This window comes from Pongo pygmaeus, chromosome 19 (assembly GCF_028885625.2).
Source record: "Pongo pygmaeus isolate AG05252 chromosome 19, NHGRI_mPonPyg2-v2.0_pri, whole genome shotgun sequence".
In the NCBI taxonomy this organism is placed as follows: domain Eukaryota; kingdom Metazoa; phylum Chordata; class Mammalia; order Primates; family Hominidae; genus Pongo; species Pongo pygmaeus.
Genome location: NC_072392.2, coordinates 100,859,507 through 100,875,475, shown reverse-complemented (window position 1 = coordinate 100,875,475; position 15,969 = coordinate 100,859,507). Strand labels below are relative to the sequence as shown.

General features: G+C 53.3%; 1 protein-coding gene across 2 annotated transcripts in view; it reads right to left on the bottom strand.

Annotated features, from left to right (window-relative positions):
- Positions 1-1,780: 1,780 nt before the first annotated feature.
- Positions 1,781-15,969, bottom strand: part of FOXK2 (forkhead box K2) — an 80,920-nt gene continuing 66,731 nt past the window's right edge. The window contains exon 9 of one of the 2 annotated variants that reach the window (XM_054459888.2): positions 1,781-5,061. In XM_054459888.2, the coding sequence (XP_054315863.2) occupies positions 4,865-5,061 (197 nt within the window). In that variant the 3' untranslated portion in view covers positions 1,781-4,864. The other variant, XR_008495223.2, reaches the window with a different exon arrangement.

Genomic DNA, 15,969 nt, shown 5'->3' with positions numbered 1-15,969 from the left:
CTGTGTTGTGCTGTTCACCCAGGGGCCAGTGTACACAGGAGTTGAGCTCACACAGCCTTTGCTGTTTTCCCCACATCAGTGCCATTCATGTGGAGCTTTAGAGGGTCTCTAACTCCTCTGCTGTGTCCTTTGATTTAAAAGCCCAGGTTTTAGCCTCTCTGTGCTGTTCCCATTCCTATGACTAGGTCCAGCTTGGGGCCAAAGTGGAGCAGGGATTTCCCTCATGCTCTTTGGACTACAGGGGCCTGTTTTCCAATTCCTCTCGTCAGAGTGAAGGGTTCTGTCGGAGTCGCCAGAGTGAAGGGTTCTGTGGGAGTCGCCAGTGTCTGCAGGGCTGCTGCTTGCAGGAGTTTCCCATGACCGTCTCTGCCCAGGATGAGAGGGAAGGGGGCTTCTCTTGGAGATTTTAATGTTCATCCCTAATGTGCGGTTCGGATAGACTGCCCCTGACTAGGCCCAGCAATGGGAGGGGAAAACCCAGGAAAAACCCATCACACCGGTCCTTGTTCTGGCTCTAGTCTGCCTGGTGTTCTGTATTATATACGACTGACTTTCCGTAGGACTGAGATAGTTGCTCTGTTTGTTAGGTCCACAGTTATAACCCCTAGGAGACCCAGGGTGGGGGAGCCCACTGGGACCTCTGTAGCCAGTTCAGTCATCAGAGGTCACTTGAGACCCACTTTGAATTCTAATTTTGTGTTGCTGTGGACATAGCTCAGAAAGGGGGCAACAAACAGTGACAATTTCCCAGCACCCATCAACGCAGCCCGGGTGCACTGCAGGCGCAGACCTGGCGGAAACAAATTACAAATGACGGCTTCACTTTGCTGGAAGAGGCAGTCTCGCAGGGTGTGATAAACGGTTCTTTTATCCCAATATGAACTGTTTTAAATTAGGGAATCAGTGTAAGGAACAAAACACTCCATTATGAACTCTCTGTCCGTGAACATCATTTAGCTCCCAAAGACCTATGTGTCATTTTCAGCACGATTTCCTCCCTCTGCTACCCTGGGGTGAGCACTGATAATGTTGTCACGATTCCAGACATTAGCAATCCACACCAGGTTTTCAGGGGCTTAAAGATCAGTGTTTCTGTGTGGGAACTTAAATACCCAAGCACCTCTTCAGAAGAGCTGCTTTTTCTTTTTTTCTGAGATGTAGTCTCGCTCTGTCGCCCAGGCTGGAGTGCAGTGGCGCAATCTCGGCTCACTACAAGCTCCACCTCCCAGGTTCACGCCATTCTCCTGCCTCAGCCTCCCGAGTAGCTGGGACCACAGGCGCCGCCACCACACCCGGCTAATTTTTTTTGTATTTTTAGTAGAGATGGGTTTTCACCGTGTTAGCCAGGATGGTCTCGATCTCCCAACCTCATGATCTGCCCGTCTTGGCCTCCCAAAGTGCTGGGATTACAGGCGTGAGCACCGCCGGCCAAGAGCTGCTTTTTCATTTCCTGAGAAAATGTACCTCAAGGTGCTTTGCAGTGATCTTCATCCTCAGGTTGGAGAGGAATTCCGCAGAAGAAACAGTGGCAGCCACAATCTCCAAGTAACTTTAAAACTCCGACATCATAGATAAATCAAGACCCTGTCACCACTGCCTGTGACACGGCACCTTTTCTGCCTGCACGCTCAACCCGCTGTCCCGCTGGTAGGGCCTACAGTGCTGGTCCTCAGTGCAGCTCCCTGGTAAGTTCTTGCCAATGCGCTAGGCCTCCGGTGTGCTCAGAAGAGAGCATGAAGTTAAAAAGTCTATCACCATGAAAATGATACTCTGCATTCCATTAAAATTAATAAAAATATTTTATTGAATTTCAGGAACTTGGTACTTTTTTAAAATTTCAAATCTTTGCACACAAATCACCACTATACTTTCTAGAATAGTGGAAGTTAGGACTTCAAGATTGTCACTTATCTCCTTGTGTCACACAGCACAGAAACCCCAAGTCCTCACACTGCCCCCACCCCCCTTCTGGCCATGACTACCGACTACTTGTTATTCTAGCGGAGGACAATGACGGAAGTGGGCAGACGGCTGAAGGAATCAGCTGTCTACCGCGTACTCTACTAAAGTGAGAGGAGGAGCAACTGAGGATCATGCCGCACACACTCCGAGTGCACCACGTGACGTGGGTCATACGGGAGTTCCCTTTTGTTTTCTTGTTTGGTTCTGGGCAAAGCTACTGAAATTGTTTCTAGTCCCTGAGGAGCTCAGAAGCTGGGCAAAGGTCACAGCAGAGACTTCCTGAAAATCAGACACTGAGGAACACAGTGGAGAGCGGGAGTTCACAGCGACGCAGCTGAGGATGACGCAGGACCTCTCCCAAAGGTGCTGCAGCTCCAGCACCAGGGGCCAGGGCTGCGGCGATAGCAGCTCAGCAACCCTTGCTGTGCTCAAGTTCTTGGGGATTCAGAGCTAAGTAAGTTCAAAATTCAGAAACAGTGCCTGAAAGACTGGCAAGAAAACCCGGGGTGTGGGGGTCTGCTCATCTATGGTTTGTTACTGCTCTCGCTTCAATATTCTTAAATTCCTAGGTACCAATGAAGAAGCCAAGTAAACGTGGCAGAGTGAGGAGACAGGAGCGTGTGCACCTTCCATCCGTGAGAGGCACACTTCAGCCTGGGTTCAAGATGCAGAATGGTGCCTACAGCAAAAACAAAAAACAAAACAAAAAACCCTCCTCCCTTCTTTACCATTTGAATGGGCATTTTCCTTACCTGTGATCCCAACAGAAACAGATCCAGACGTATCATGTAAAGCCCACGTTCCAGGATCAGAAGTAACCAGTTTATGGACTGAGCTTACACGGGAAGGTCTACCCCGACTCCTTCTGGATAGTAACATACACAGCTGCATAAAAACGTCTCCAAGGGGACAGACGATGCATGTGCTTGGTGTCCAAGCCAAGCTCCCCACCGGTGACCTCGCTGTTCCTTCACTCAGAGCTCGAGAGCTCGTCTCCTATCAGAGAACCCCATCAGCTGTGACCAACAGAGCTGGAGCCCTCTGTGGAGGGAGCTGACCCCACACACAGGACACAGCAGAATCCTGATTATTTTACAAACTGCAAACCTTCTGAGTAAGAAGACAAAAATATACATTCCAAGGTATCTGTAAAGTGCTTGGAAGATGCAGACAGCTGCACCGAGGGGCTCTGATCCAGCCACACGCTGCGATTTCCTGCGGCCACACACACGGTCAGTCACATGATGGTTTCGCTTTTATTTCTTAAATGGCTGTTATAATCCAGCTAGTGTGCAGTGATTTCATACCTTCCAGCGTGCGCCACCGCAGTGACGCCGCCCCAGCCCCATGCTGAGGGCCGACACAATTCACGGAACAGATTCATCATATTTGGTCTTTACGTAAATATTAAATGTTTTAAAATTGCCTAAATATACCATTCTGAGCCATTTCATCCCACCAGGAAAATACAGGTTTTTTCCTCTCTAAAAAAAAATTAAATACCAAAATAACTACATTTAAATAAATAATGTTATGATGTTGACATTAAAAAGCTCAGCATCAGGCTGATGCCCTCTCCACGTGCACTGCCCGTGGCCCTCGGCTGGCACACTCGGGAAGGGCGAGCGGTTTTCTTCCTGAGGAGCCGGGCGAGGAGGTGCGGGGACCTCCCACTCTCATTCCCTCACCCCCGTCCTGTCCTCATTTTCCGTAGAGGAGTCAGCCTCAGGATTGGGTTCGGTTCTGAAAGGTCAGGGACATTTCCTACCACAAAACAGGAACTGCCCAGACGTCCCCTGCAGGACGTGGCTCGGACCCCACTCCACCACGGCGGCCGCCCACCGAAGGCGGGGAGTAGACAGCGGGTCAGAGGCCGCCCAGAGCCGGAGGGACACCCCAAATACAAACATACCACGGAGAGACCTGGGATCTGAGTTTCAAAAGGGCCTGTGATAAAAGACTGAATCTTTTTTTCCAAATGAAGTAGAAATGGTTCTGTTGTTTTTAAACATACACAATACTTAGGAGACTTGTTTTACTCAGAGTGGAAAATTTTGCCAGGGACAAAGTCAACACAAAGAAACAACAAAAAATAGCCAGAAAGAGAACAGTTAAGTGCAGCTCGGTGAGTCCCGGCAGTTCCTTCCTGGCACCGGCTCCTCCCTGGGTTCTCAAGGTTCCATGCGGCCACAGTGTCCGTCCACCTGTCCACGCGAGCCACACGCTGAAATGGAGGTGGATAAAATTCATCAGGCAGCTGCTGTAACACGGAAATGTGCAGATGCCAGAGTAGCTTCATCTGAACTTTAACAAGACAGACGAAATCATTCCATAGGCTGAAAACAAAAACAAAACTACGTTGTTTCTTTTCCCCAGATGAAATCCACGGAAAGGGCCTGTGTGATTCCGAAAGTCTGAGTAGAAATGGAGTGATGTGAAATGCCCAAGACCCCATTATTTTGTAAAGAAAGGACACCTCAAAATACTCTAATTCCACGTCTCCGCTGCCTGGTGGGTCCTGTGAGGGCGGCGGGGACGGCTCCCCCCGCGTCCTGAGGCCTAGTCCTGGGAGACCCACTCACGGCAGGCGCTGGCTGTGCCGTCCTCACACAGCGATGCCTGGTCCTCGCGGGAGGACAGTTTCACGTGTAGGTAAAAGCTCAGCCCAGCAGGTGCTCAGTGGAGACACTGTCTCCCAAATCAGGTTTTGTTGTGTGTGGGTTTTGTTCAAGTGTGACTTCTGTCTTTAAACTAAGGAGTGTTAAGGCCACCTGGGTTTTCTGTTTTCAGTGCTGAGAGGTGAAGTCCAACCACAGGGCCCTGCACCCCCGAGTGCTGGCGGGAGGCCACGTCTCCTTTTGGCACCACAGTTGATATTGTTAAAGAAAAGCTCTCCCAGTCGCTAGTTCTGGACACCCTTTTCCCTTACGGCTGCCGGTGGCGTGTCCACACTCAGGGCAATGACAATGCTCTCGCCGTCTTCTGTCTTGATCCGCTTCAGCTCCGGCTGCTCCGGCTGGTCACCATTGTGGCGCTTTGTGGGCAGGGAGGCCGATGCGGATGCGTGTGTTGCCAACATGTGCAAAGGACTCGCCGCAGCTGAAATGACACGAGGGAGTCAGAACCCCACGCTCTCACATGAACCCTCGCCCTCTAAGGGTCCTGCCACTCCCGGGCCCGCGGAGGCTCCCACAAGACCCCAGGGACTGGCCCACAGTGGCCAAGGGCACAGGAGCCTGGGCTGATTAGCAGACATTTTTATTAACAGCTGGCATCATCTTTGTTATGTCCTATAAATAGGCTATTTTGATGTCACTGCTGGGGGAGAAAGGCTGAGTCCAGTAATGGTTGAGGCAGACAGGAGATGGCCCTGCTGGCTCCTCGAAGGATTGGCTGCCGCTCGCTGCTCTCCCTCATGCGGAGGCCCTGCCCTCGCCCCCCCACCCACACAAGATGCTCCTGGACCATTTCCACACAGAAGGGAGCAGGGCTCCACCTGTCCCATAGGAGAGAAGCACCGCAGTTTCCCATGGATGCTGCTCACCTGTGTCCTGGGTCAGTCCACAGAGGTGTGTGGGCAGAACAGAGACTGCTGGCTGCTAATGGGTGACCAGGCTGAGTTAATTCCAAAGGCCAAGCTTCCAACTAACATGCGATGGGTAATGTTATGTGCCAGCCTGGCTGAGCCACAGTGCCCAGATTTTGGTCAACCATTACTCTGGATGTTTCTGTATAGTTACTTCTTTAGATGAGATTAACATTTAAATCAGTCAGCTCTGAGTAAATCAGTTGATCGCCATGAGTGGGTGGGCCTCATCCAATCAGGTGAAGGACTAAGAAAAGACTGAGGTCCTCTGAGGGGAGCACTCTGCCCTGGATGGCCTCTGGACTCTTGAGAATCCAGCACTGACTCTTTCCCTGGGGCTCGGTCCACCCTGCAGATGCTGAGCTTGGCAGGCCTCACAACAGAGTGGGCAGATTCCACAGAATCTCTCCAGGCTGCCGCCTTGGCTCTGTTTCTCTGGGGCACCCTCACCCCCCAGGTGCCAATCGAACCCCACCATCTCCAGCTTCTGGCACAGGCCAGTCCTCTTCGTGGGCGGCGGCATTTCTGGAAGACGCCGTTACCTCCCCAGGGGGCACTTCTTGGTGGGCCCCGTGATGCTCTGAGAAGCAGGCCCTAGGCCCCTAGGCTGCGCACACACCAGCCACTGCACTTCTCTAACCTCAGACCAACTCAGAGCACCCCAGGGTGGGAGCAGGCACACACCCCCAGGGAGGCCCCAACCCAGCTGTGCAGCAACCCCTTCAGGCTGTCCCAGGAGGCTCAGAGCAGACACGCCTACAGGACAGTACCTGAACCCAACCACAAACACAGCACACATGGTACGCTCCGCCCTGGTGCCTAGAGATGTGGGAGGGGGACTTGCTCACCTGTCCGTCAAGGGCCCTCTCAGACCACAGGCCCTGGCGTGGGCAATACCCGCCTCCTACTCGCAGTCCCCTCAGGGACGCTGGCTGGTCAGGGACCGACCTCCGCCCCCAGCTCTTCCCCAGGGGAGCAGATGTGAGTTCGGCCAGATGCGTGGTCAACTCCTCATGGCCAGATAGCTGGGGCAGCCACGAAGAGTGGGAGCCAACACTGGGCTCCGAAGAGACTCAAGCAGCAAACAGGGACCCAGTGACATCGGGTCGGCCGTGAGAGCCCCGTTTTGGAATTCAGGACACGGCCCTGAGGCCACAGAGGTGTGTTCCCTGGAAGCCAAACTCCTGTCAACAGTGTGGATGTGTGACTTCATCATGTTCCCTTCTCCTTTCCACCTCTGAGCAACAGAAATAGCAGAGGATGAATTTACACATAAAACATGAACAAGAGGCCAGGTGCGGTGGCTCACGCCTGTAATCCCAGCACTTTGGAAGGCTGAGGCGGGAGGATCACCTCAGGTTACGAGTTCAAGACCAGCCTCGAACTGGCCAGCATGGTGAAACACCATCTCTACTAAAAATACAAAAACATTAGCCGGGCGAGGTGGTGGGGGCCTACAGTCCCAACTACTCGGGAGGCTGAGGCAGGAGAATCACTTGAACCCGGGAGGCGGAGGTTGCAGTGAACTGAGATCGTGGGTGACAAAGAAACTCCGTCTCAAAAAAAAAAAAAAAAAAAGCTGCTCAGCTTCCAGAAAGCACAGCTGCCACAAAGCAGGAAGCTGGGCTGAGGAAGAGGCTTGGAGCCCAACGAGAGGGCAGGGGAGACTCCAGGCCTAGGGGAGGCACAGGAGGCCGCTGAGCCCACCCACGTGACCCGGAGGAGCTGTGTTAGGTCGGCACCCTCTCAGGGAGACCCCCACGTTCCCTGATGTCGGTTTCCTGGCACCTGACGGCAGGGTGGCCCCCACAGAGAGAGGCACCCAGACGCGAGTCACAGCCAATGTCTGACAAGCACCATACCCTGAAGGAGACGAGGTCGCTGCTGCGGTGTGGACACTGGTCTCTTGAAATGCTGAAACTCACTTGCCACGCAGCCTAATGAAGAGGTGGCATCTTCAGAAGGTGACCTGACCATGAAGGCTTTGCCCTCACTAATAGCTTAATGCTGTCACCAAGGGACAGGTTCATGATTCCAGGAGTGAGTTCATTATAAAAGGGTGAATATGCCTTCGCCCCATCACCACATGAGCACACGGGAAGAAGGCCCTTGCCAGCCTCCGGAACTGCAAGCCAATCCGTTTCTGTTCATGATAAAGTACTCCATCTTGGGTGTTCTGTTACGGCAGCACAACATGGCTGAGTCACCCAACAGAAGAGCCTCACCCTCACCAGGACTCAAGTTGACCAGATGACCCAGAGAATACAAGTGGTGTAGGCCAGGCACAGTGGCCCACGCCTGCAATCCCAAGGGAGGCTGAGGCAGGTGGGTCCCTTGAGGCCAGGAGGCTGAGACCAGCCTGGACAACATAGCAAGACCCCGTCTCTATAAAAAATAAATAATTTTTAAAAAGACATAAAACTAGAAACGACAACTAGACAGGAGGAACAAGTTCAGTGTTCTGCAGCACTGCAAGATGATGACAGTCAATGATACGGTTTCAAACAGCCAGAAGGTCCCACACTTAGAAATGGTGAATGAGACGACGGATGTGCCCATCACAAGCCACGTGCTTCCCACATCACTGTGCGCCCCACACACATGCACAATTATTCTGTGTCAATTAGAGAACAGCAGTGAGAAGCCTGGAGTGAAAAGAAACTGGGAGGCCGGGCACGGTGGCTCACACCTGTCATCCCAGCACTTTGGGAGGCCGAGGTGGGCAGATCACCTGAGGTCAGGAGTTTGAGACCAGCCTGGCCAACGTGGTGCAACCCTGTCTCTACTAAAAATACAAAATTAAGCCAGGTGTGGTGGCAGGCGCCTGTAATCTTAGTTACTCAGGAGGCTGAGGCAGGAGAATTGCTTGAACCCAGGAGGCAGAGGTTGCGGTGAGCCAAGGTCATGCCACTGCATTCCAGCCTGGGCAACAAAAGCAAAACTCTGTCTCAAAAAAAAAAAAAAAAAAAAGAAAGAAAAGAAATGGTGACACTTAAATACTCTCATCCATCCAGCCCTGCCCTCACAGAGCCTCTGTCGCGAGGCATCCCCACCACGTGGAGACCCCACATGGACCCCTGTAACAGCAGAGGGGCTGTGCTAACACGCCCGGCCCTGAAGACAGAGGTCTCAGCAGAGGCGCTGAGGGAGGTGGAGAGCACACAAGGAAGGCTAAAGGCAGCAGAGCCCTGGAGGCGCCAGAGCTGGGGAGGGAGCAGCCATCAGCCCTGCAGCCCCGGGGTGGGCCACAAGAGAGGGCGACCCCTCTGCTCCAGGGCAGAGAAGGAACACGCACACGAGTTGGGCAGATGCTCCCAATGAGGCCCACATGTGCTCTCTTGGGAAGGCACTGAGCTCTGTTAATCTAAAAATGCTAAATAACGCAGAAGGGTCCATCCAGCGAGCACTGCAAACTCTGGTTTGCGCTGAGGACCACATGGTGCCAGGAAGGACCATCCTGGACAAGGAGTGTGATGTATGAGCACCTCGGGCCCACGTGAGCTGCGTGGACACGGGCGTGGCACAGGGAGTCACGGCTTAGCGCATGGGGCCTGGAGGCGACCCTGCCTCTGAGCACACGCAGAAGCGCAGCCGTCTTCACCAGCCCCTGCACCTCACCGGCTGAACTCGTAGACAGGCTTGCTCTGTGTTCTGCTGGGACTACAGGTGCCGCCACCACAGCCACTTTTGTGATTTTTTGTGATTTTTTGTAGACACAGAGATTCACCATGTTGCCCAGGCTGGTCTTGAACTCCTGGGCACAAGCAATCCGCCCACCCTGGTCTCCCAAAGTGCTGGGATTACAGGCGTGAGCCACAGTGCCCAACTGTTTCTATTCCTTTAGGGGAAGAACTAAGTTCCTCTGCAAGTCTATCTACAGAGACGTTCAGGATTTGTGGCAAAGCAGCCAGCGGGCTCAGCTGCTGCCTACTCCAATCTCCAGATGCTCACAAGGGGACGTTCCCCACCCTGAGGGTCCTCACTGATTCAGAGGGTGGCTTTTGGAAAGAAGATTGCGGAGATGCATTCACATTTTTGGCCTTCCATGCACACGAATCCTCCCCACATAAATTCCAATATTTTCAAACTGAAGTGTCCGGAGCATTTTTTTTTTCTTTTTTTTTTTTTTTTTTGAGACAGCCTCACTCTGTCGCCCAGGCTGGAGTGCAGTGGCGAGATCTCAGTTCACTGCAAGCTCCGCCTCCCGGGTTCACACCATTCTCCTGCCTCAGCCTCCTGAGTAGCTGGGACTACAGGCGCCCGCCACCACGCCTAGCTAATTTTTTGTATTTTTAGTGAGACGGGGTTTCACCATGTTAGCCAGGATGGTCTCGATCTCCTGACCTCATGACCCACCTCGGCCTCCCAAAGTCCTGGGATTATAGGCATGAGCCACTGTGCCCGGCCTGTCTAGAGCATTTCTTAGCAGCCAACTTTTACCCCACAGGCAGCCTATGTCATAACACTTGACAACACCTCAGTTGTGGGCTGTGTGGACACTACAGGTAGCAAGCCCCTCCAAGACCTCCAGGAAGCATCAGAAGACCCTATACTGTGGACAGAGACGCCGAAGCAGCTCAGACACGAGGGCAGCTGCTCCACTGCCACCGCCACGGTGATGATGGGTGTGGCTCCCGCAGAACACAGGCCCTGACCCAAGGCCTCGCACCTCCTCGTCCTCATGGCCTGATCCCGCTGCTCTGGGGCTGTCAATCCAGTGGCGGCAGCTGCTGCTCTGCCTGGAAAGGCTCCGCTTTGAGACTGGGTGTGAAAGACGTCCAGGGACCCTCAGACGTCACTGCTGTTTTACATGCTCACAACGCAACACCCATCGTCACTGTGGGACCAGCTAGGGATACCCACATCATCAAATCTTCACCCCAAATCTGGCTGCCAGATCCCCACCGAGGCACGTGTGAGCACCTGGCGGCCACAAAGGACCCGCAGCCTCAGCCCGGCTCCCCTGTGTCCTGCTCTGTGCCGATGCACTGCTCCCACTGCAAGGGTCCTTGTGAGGGACACGGGACCGTAATTCCTCTGTGGGGCCGGGAGCCAGAAGGCTCTGAAGGCCCACACTCTCCCAGGTACGTGGCCTGCAGGTGTGGGGCCATAGCCGTCCAGCCAGCTGATCCTGGCACAGGCACCCACACAGCACGCGGTGACCAGGGCTGGGCTCTGGGGAGCGCGGGGCTTCATCTACCTTCCTCTGTGCCTATCGCTCTCCTTTCCTTCCTTCCTCTTTCCCTCCCTCCCTCCTTCATTCCTTCCTTCCAGAAACTGCTGCATACCCTTTCAGAATAAGAGCCTGTGCCTGGCACAGGGAGACCTTCACGGGGTCTGCCTCTGCCAGCGCGAACTGGGCATTTCACTCTCACTGCAAAGTGTGCGCCCTCACACCAGGGGCCACCGCTGAGATGCAGACAACCCCGGCCAGCTTGAGGAGATGCCCCAGGGAACACTGGAGTCAACAAATGATATTTGAGGACCACGTAACTGCTACACAACGAAGAAGAGCAGAGTTAGGCAGGAGGGAGCAAACGATCAAGGCGGGAACAATGTTAACCAAAGAAGCGAAAGGCAAGGCCTGAGGAGAACGTCGCAGGGTGAAGCAGCAGCAGCCGGGCTGGTCAGGCAGGCCTGGCCAGACAGGGAGTGGCCCCGTGAAGGGCCTCATGAGGTTCCTCCACTGTGTGAGGCTTGAGCTGTGGCAACACCTTCCACTGACAGTGATCTGTGAACCCTTAAGAAGGTGACAGAAAGAAAACAAGAGGACACACATGTGAGCCCCACGAAGGACCAGGACGGTAGAGAGGCCGGAGGAGTCAATGTGTGAGCCAAGACATGCTCCAGAACCGCAGCTCAGCCCAGGCCACACTGAGCAGGCGAGGCCCCGGCCAAACACAAACACAGCTCAGCCCAGGACCACACTGAGCAGGCGAGGCCCTGGCCAAACACAGTTCAGCCCTGAACTCCCAAATCAAAACGACAACACTGGCCGGGCATGGTGGTTCGCGCCTGTAATCCCAGCACTTTGGGAGGCCAAGGCTAGAGGATCACCGGAGTCCAGGAGTTTGAAACCAGCCTGGGCAACATAGTGAGACCCCCGTCTCTACAAAAAATTAGCTGGATGTGGTGTTGCACACCTGTAGTCCCAGCTACTTGGGAGGCTGAGGCAGGAGGATAGCTCGAGACCAGTAGGTCGGGGCTGCAGTGAGTTGAGATCTCGGCACTGCCCTCCAGCCTGGGTGACAGAGCAAGACAATATCTCAAAACAGCAGCAGCAAAGATGAAGTCATTAACAAAAACACAACCACAGTTGTGCCAGTAAACCAGAAACAGCGCCTGCAGCCCAGAGACAGGAGGTGAGCCTTGGAAACAAGAAGCAGAAGGGCCTGTGGTGTGGACAGTGGCACCGCAGCCCTGAGGCAGGGGTCCCCCAAAGCGAGCTGAGGGTGCTTGTACACAGCACATGTGATGGGAGGAAGTGAATATGCATGAGCTTGGGTGCCTGGACTCTTCCCACATCTCCCTGCCAGGGTGACTTGGGAGCGTTTCCAGAAAATGCCAGGCTTTCCTTTCCATGTACTCAAAAAGGGGAGGCCTCAAGCCCTCCCCACACTCTGGAACAAGCTTGGAGCAGTTTCTGGGTGCCAGGCACATTTCTGGGGCTTCCCTTCCTGTTAGTAAGAGGAAGCCTCCCGGCTTCCATCTTCTCCAGGCCTTCTCCATGGGGCGGCAGCATGATGCACCCCAGCTCTGCACGGGGTTTGAGGCCCTGGAGCAGAGCAGGGGACACCAGAGCACTGGCAGGTGGGCAGGGTGTGGACGACGGTGACAACGGGACCAGGGGCCGCCCTGGTGAACCTGACAGGCCAGGGATGGGCTCGCCTGTGTTTGAATGAGGCCTCCGTGGAGACCCCTATGGAAGCAGGAATGAGGGCACACTCCAGCTGGAGCGACAACCCCAGAGTCACCTTCCAGGAAGACACTGGCAGCTCATGCCCTGCGCCTGCCCACGGAACTCACCTATCATCCCACCAAGTCACCTGCTGTCCTGCAAGGCCAGGGCTACAGTGCATAGCCGGAACATCCTGACCCCTCGTCCTGTCAGCCCCACCTCCCATCTGTCAGCACTGTCTTCACGACATACGCAGAGGCCAAGTCCTGAGCCCCGGGTCCCATAGCAGCTGGTGGCAGAGGCAGAACCGGGCCAGGGTGAGGACGGAACCCCCTTAGGGCAGGCAGCCCAGCCTCGGCCTCTCTGCCCGTGGTGCTGAGCCCTCTGGTGCCCCTGGGGGAGTCTCAGGCAGCCTGTGCAGTCCCTCCCTGCACACAACATTCTAACCCCATGCTTGGGCCAGAAAACTCGGCCACATCCACATAATTCCTCAGTAAAAATACTAAATTTACCTTGGGGTAATATACTACACTACAATATAGTATAAACATAATTGCTTAATATAGTAGGAACCCAAAAATTTCATGTGACTGGCAGCTCTACTGCAATATTCATTTTTTTGCAGTGGTCTGGAACCAACGCTGCAATGTCTCTGAGGTACACCTACATGTCTGAAAAGGCCTGAAATCTCTACATATGAATAAAGAACTACAAATTTCACAACAAAAAGACAACCCAATTAAATGATGGGCAAAGGACTTAAAAAAATTTTCTTCAAACAAGATATACAAATAACTATAAAGTACACGAAAAGACGTGCTGGCCAGAGGCAGTGGCTCATCCTGTAATCTCAGCGCTTTGGGAGGCTGAGGTGGGCAGACTGCTTGAGCCCCGGAGCTTGAGCCCAGCATGGGCAACATGGTGAGACACTACCTCTTAAAAAAAAAAAAAAAAAAAGACTGCAAGAGGCCAAAGTTATGAGCACCTGTGCAGTGGTTCTCATCCTAGGTGTTCAGCATCCAGGCTGTAGCCGACACTGTTTTAAGGAAAATCATTTCCAGAATCTCCTCTTGGTCCTGAAGTCTTTCTTAAAGCCCATCTGCCACCTCCTCTCTCTCAACAGCCTCTCTCATCTGCTCAATTGGGCACTGGCTTTGGGGATGAAAACTATGGGATGGAGCATGAAAGCAATAATAGAAAATACTGGTGCTGACAAGACTTTTTTTTTTTTTTTTTTTTTTTTTGAGATGGAGTCTCGCTCTGTTGCCCAGGCTGGAGTGCAGTGGTGTGACCTCGGCTCACTGCAACCTTCATCTCCCAGGTTCAAGCGATTCTCCTGCCTCAGCTTCCAGAGTAGCAGGGATTACAGGAATGCGCCACCACACCTGGCTAATCTTTGTAGTTTTAGTAGAGACAGAGTTTCACCATGTTGGCCAGGCTGGTCTCCAACTCCTGATCTCAAGTGATCCGCCTGCCTCAGCCTCCCAAAGTGCTGGGATTACAGGCGTGAGCCACCACACCCAGCCAAGATGACCGACAGACTTTCAGGTTCATCTGGAAACAGGCCCTCAGTGCTGACACTGTCCTCTCCCTTCCTGAGTGGAAACAGGCCCTCAGCGCTGACACTGCCCTCTCCCTTCCTGAGTGGAAACAGGCCCTCAGTGCTGACACTGTCCTCTCCCTTCCTGAGTGGAAGCAGGTCCTCAGTGCTGACACTGTCCTCTCCTTCCTGAGTGGAAGCAGGTCCTCAGTGCTGACACTGTCCTCTCCTTCCTGAGTGGAAGCAGGTCCTCAGTGCTGACACTGTCCTCTCCTTCCTGAGTGGAAGCAGGTCCTCAGTGCTGACACTGTCCTCTCCCTTCCTGAGTGGAAGCAGGTCCTCAGTGCTGACACTGTCCTCTCCTTCCTGAGTGGAAGCAGGTCCTCAGTGCTGACACTGTCCTCTCCTTCCTGAGTGGAAGCAGGTCCTCAGTGCTGACACTGTCCTCTCCTTCCTGAGTGGAAGCAGGTCCTCAGTGCTGACACTGTCCTCTCCTTCCTGAGTGGAAGCAGGTCCTCAGTGCTGACACTGTCCTCTCCTTCCTGAGTGGAAGCAGGTCCTCAGTGCTGACACTGTCCTCTCCTTCCTGAGTGGAAGCAGGCCCTCAGTGCTGACACTGTCCTCTCCTTCCTGAGTGGAAACAGGCCCTCAGTGCTGACGCTGTCCTCTCCTTCCTGAGTGGAAGCAGGTCCTCAGTGCTGACGCTGTCCTCTCCTTCCTGAGTGGAAGCAGGTCCTCAGTGCTGACACTGTCCTCTCCTTCCTGAGTGGAAACAGGCCCTCAGTGCTGACACTGTCCTCTCCTTCCTGAGTGGAAGCAGGTCCTCAGTGCTGACACTGTCCTCTCCTTCCTGAGTGGAAGCAGGTCCTCAGTGCTGACACTGTCCTCTCCCTTCCTGAGTGGAAGCAGGTCCTCAGTGCTGACACTGTCCTCTCCTTCCTGAGTGGAAGCAGGTCCTCAGTGCTGACACTGTCCTCTCCTTCCTGAGTGGAAGCAGGTCCTCAGTGCTGACACTGTCCTCTCCTTCCTGAGTGGAAGCAGGTCCTCAGTGCTGACACTGTCCTCTCCTTCCTGAGTGGAAGCAGGTCCTCAGTGCTGACACTGTCCTCTCCTTCCTGAGTGGAAGCAGGTCCTCAGTGCTGACACTGTCCTCTCCTTCCTGAGTGGAAACAGGCCCTCAGTGCTGACACTGTCCTCTCCTTCCTGAGTGGAAGCAGGTCCTCAGTGCTGACACTGTCCTCTCCTTCCTGAGTGGAAGCAGGTCCTCAGTGCTGACACTGTCCTCTCCTTCCTGAGTGGAAGCAGGTCCTCAGTGCTGACACTAGGACTGTGCAACCATCAGTGAATACAGAACGAATCAGGTGGTTTCCTTTAAAGCTAAATACACTAAGAAAGGCATCTTCAGTAATATTTTAATTTTTGGTTTTATAAGAATTTGTTATATTTTTGGGTTTTATCAATTTTGTTATTCATAGACAAATTAAACTTTAATATTTATATCTATATTTTATTGCTGCAGAGAAAAGATATGACTAATAAATGACATTTAAGCCTAAAGTATGTGACTCATACAAAACCTGTTGGGGAATGTGAGATGGAAAGACGAGGGAGGATCTGGGCCACTCCTGCCTGTGTGTCCACACGTGGGCAAGTGGACATCTCATGATGTCAGTATTTGGAGTCCAGCAGTACACTGAAAATAATCCCGTAAAAGCTTTATTTTAAAACATCAATATTTTCAATAGTGAAAAATTAAAACACTAGCTTAAATTTATAACGAAAAATTCCAGATAACTTAAATACATAAAAAGGATACAGTTTTTCTTTTTTTGTTGAGACGGAGTCTCGCACGGTCGGCCAGGCTGGAGGGCAGTGGCGTGATCTCGTCTCACCGGAACCTCCACCCTTGGGTTCAAGCGATTCTCCTGCCTCAGCCTCCCGAGAAGCTACAACTACAGGCAACCGCCACCACACCCGGCTAAT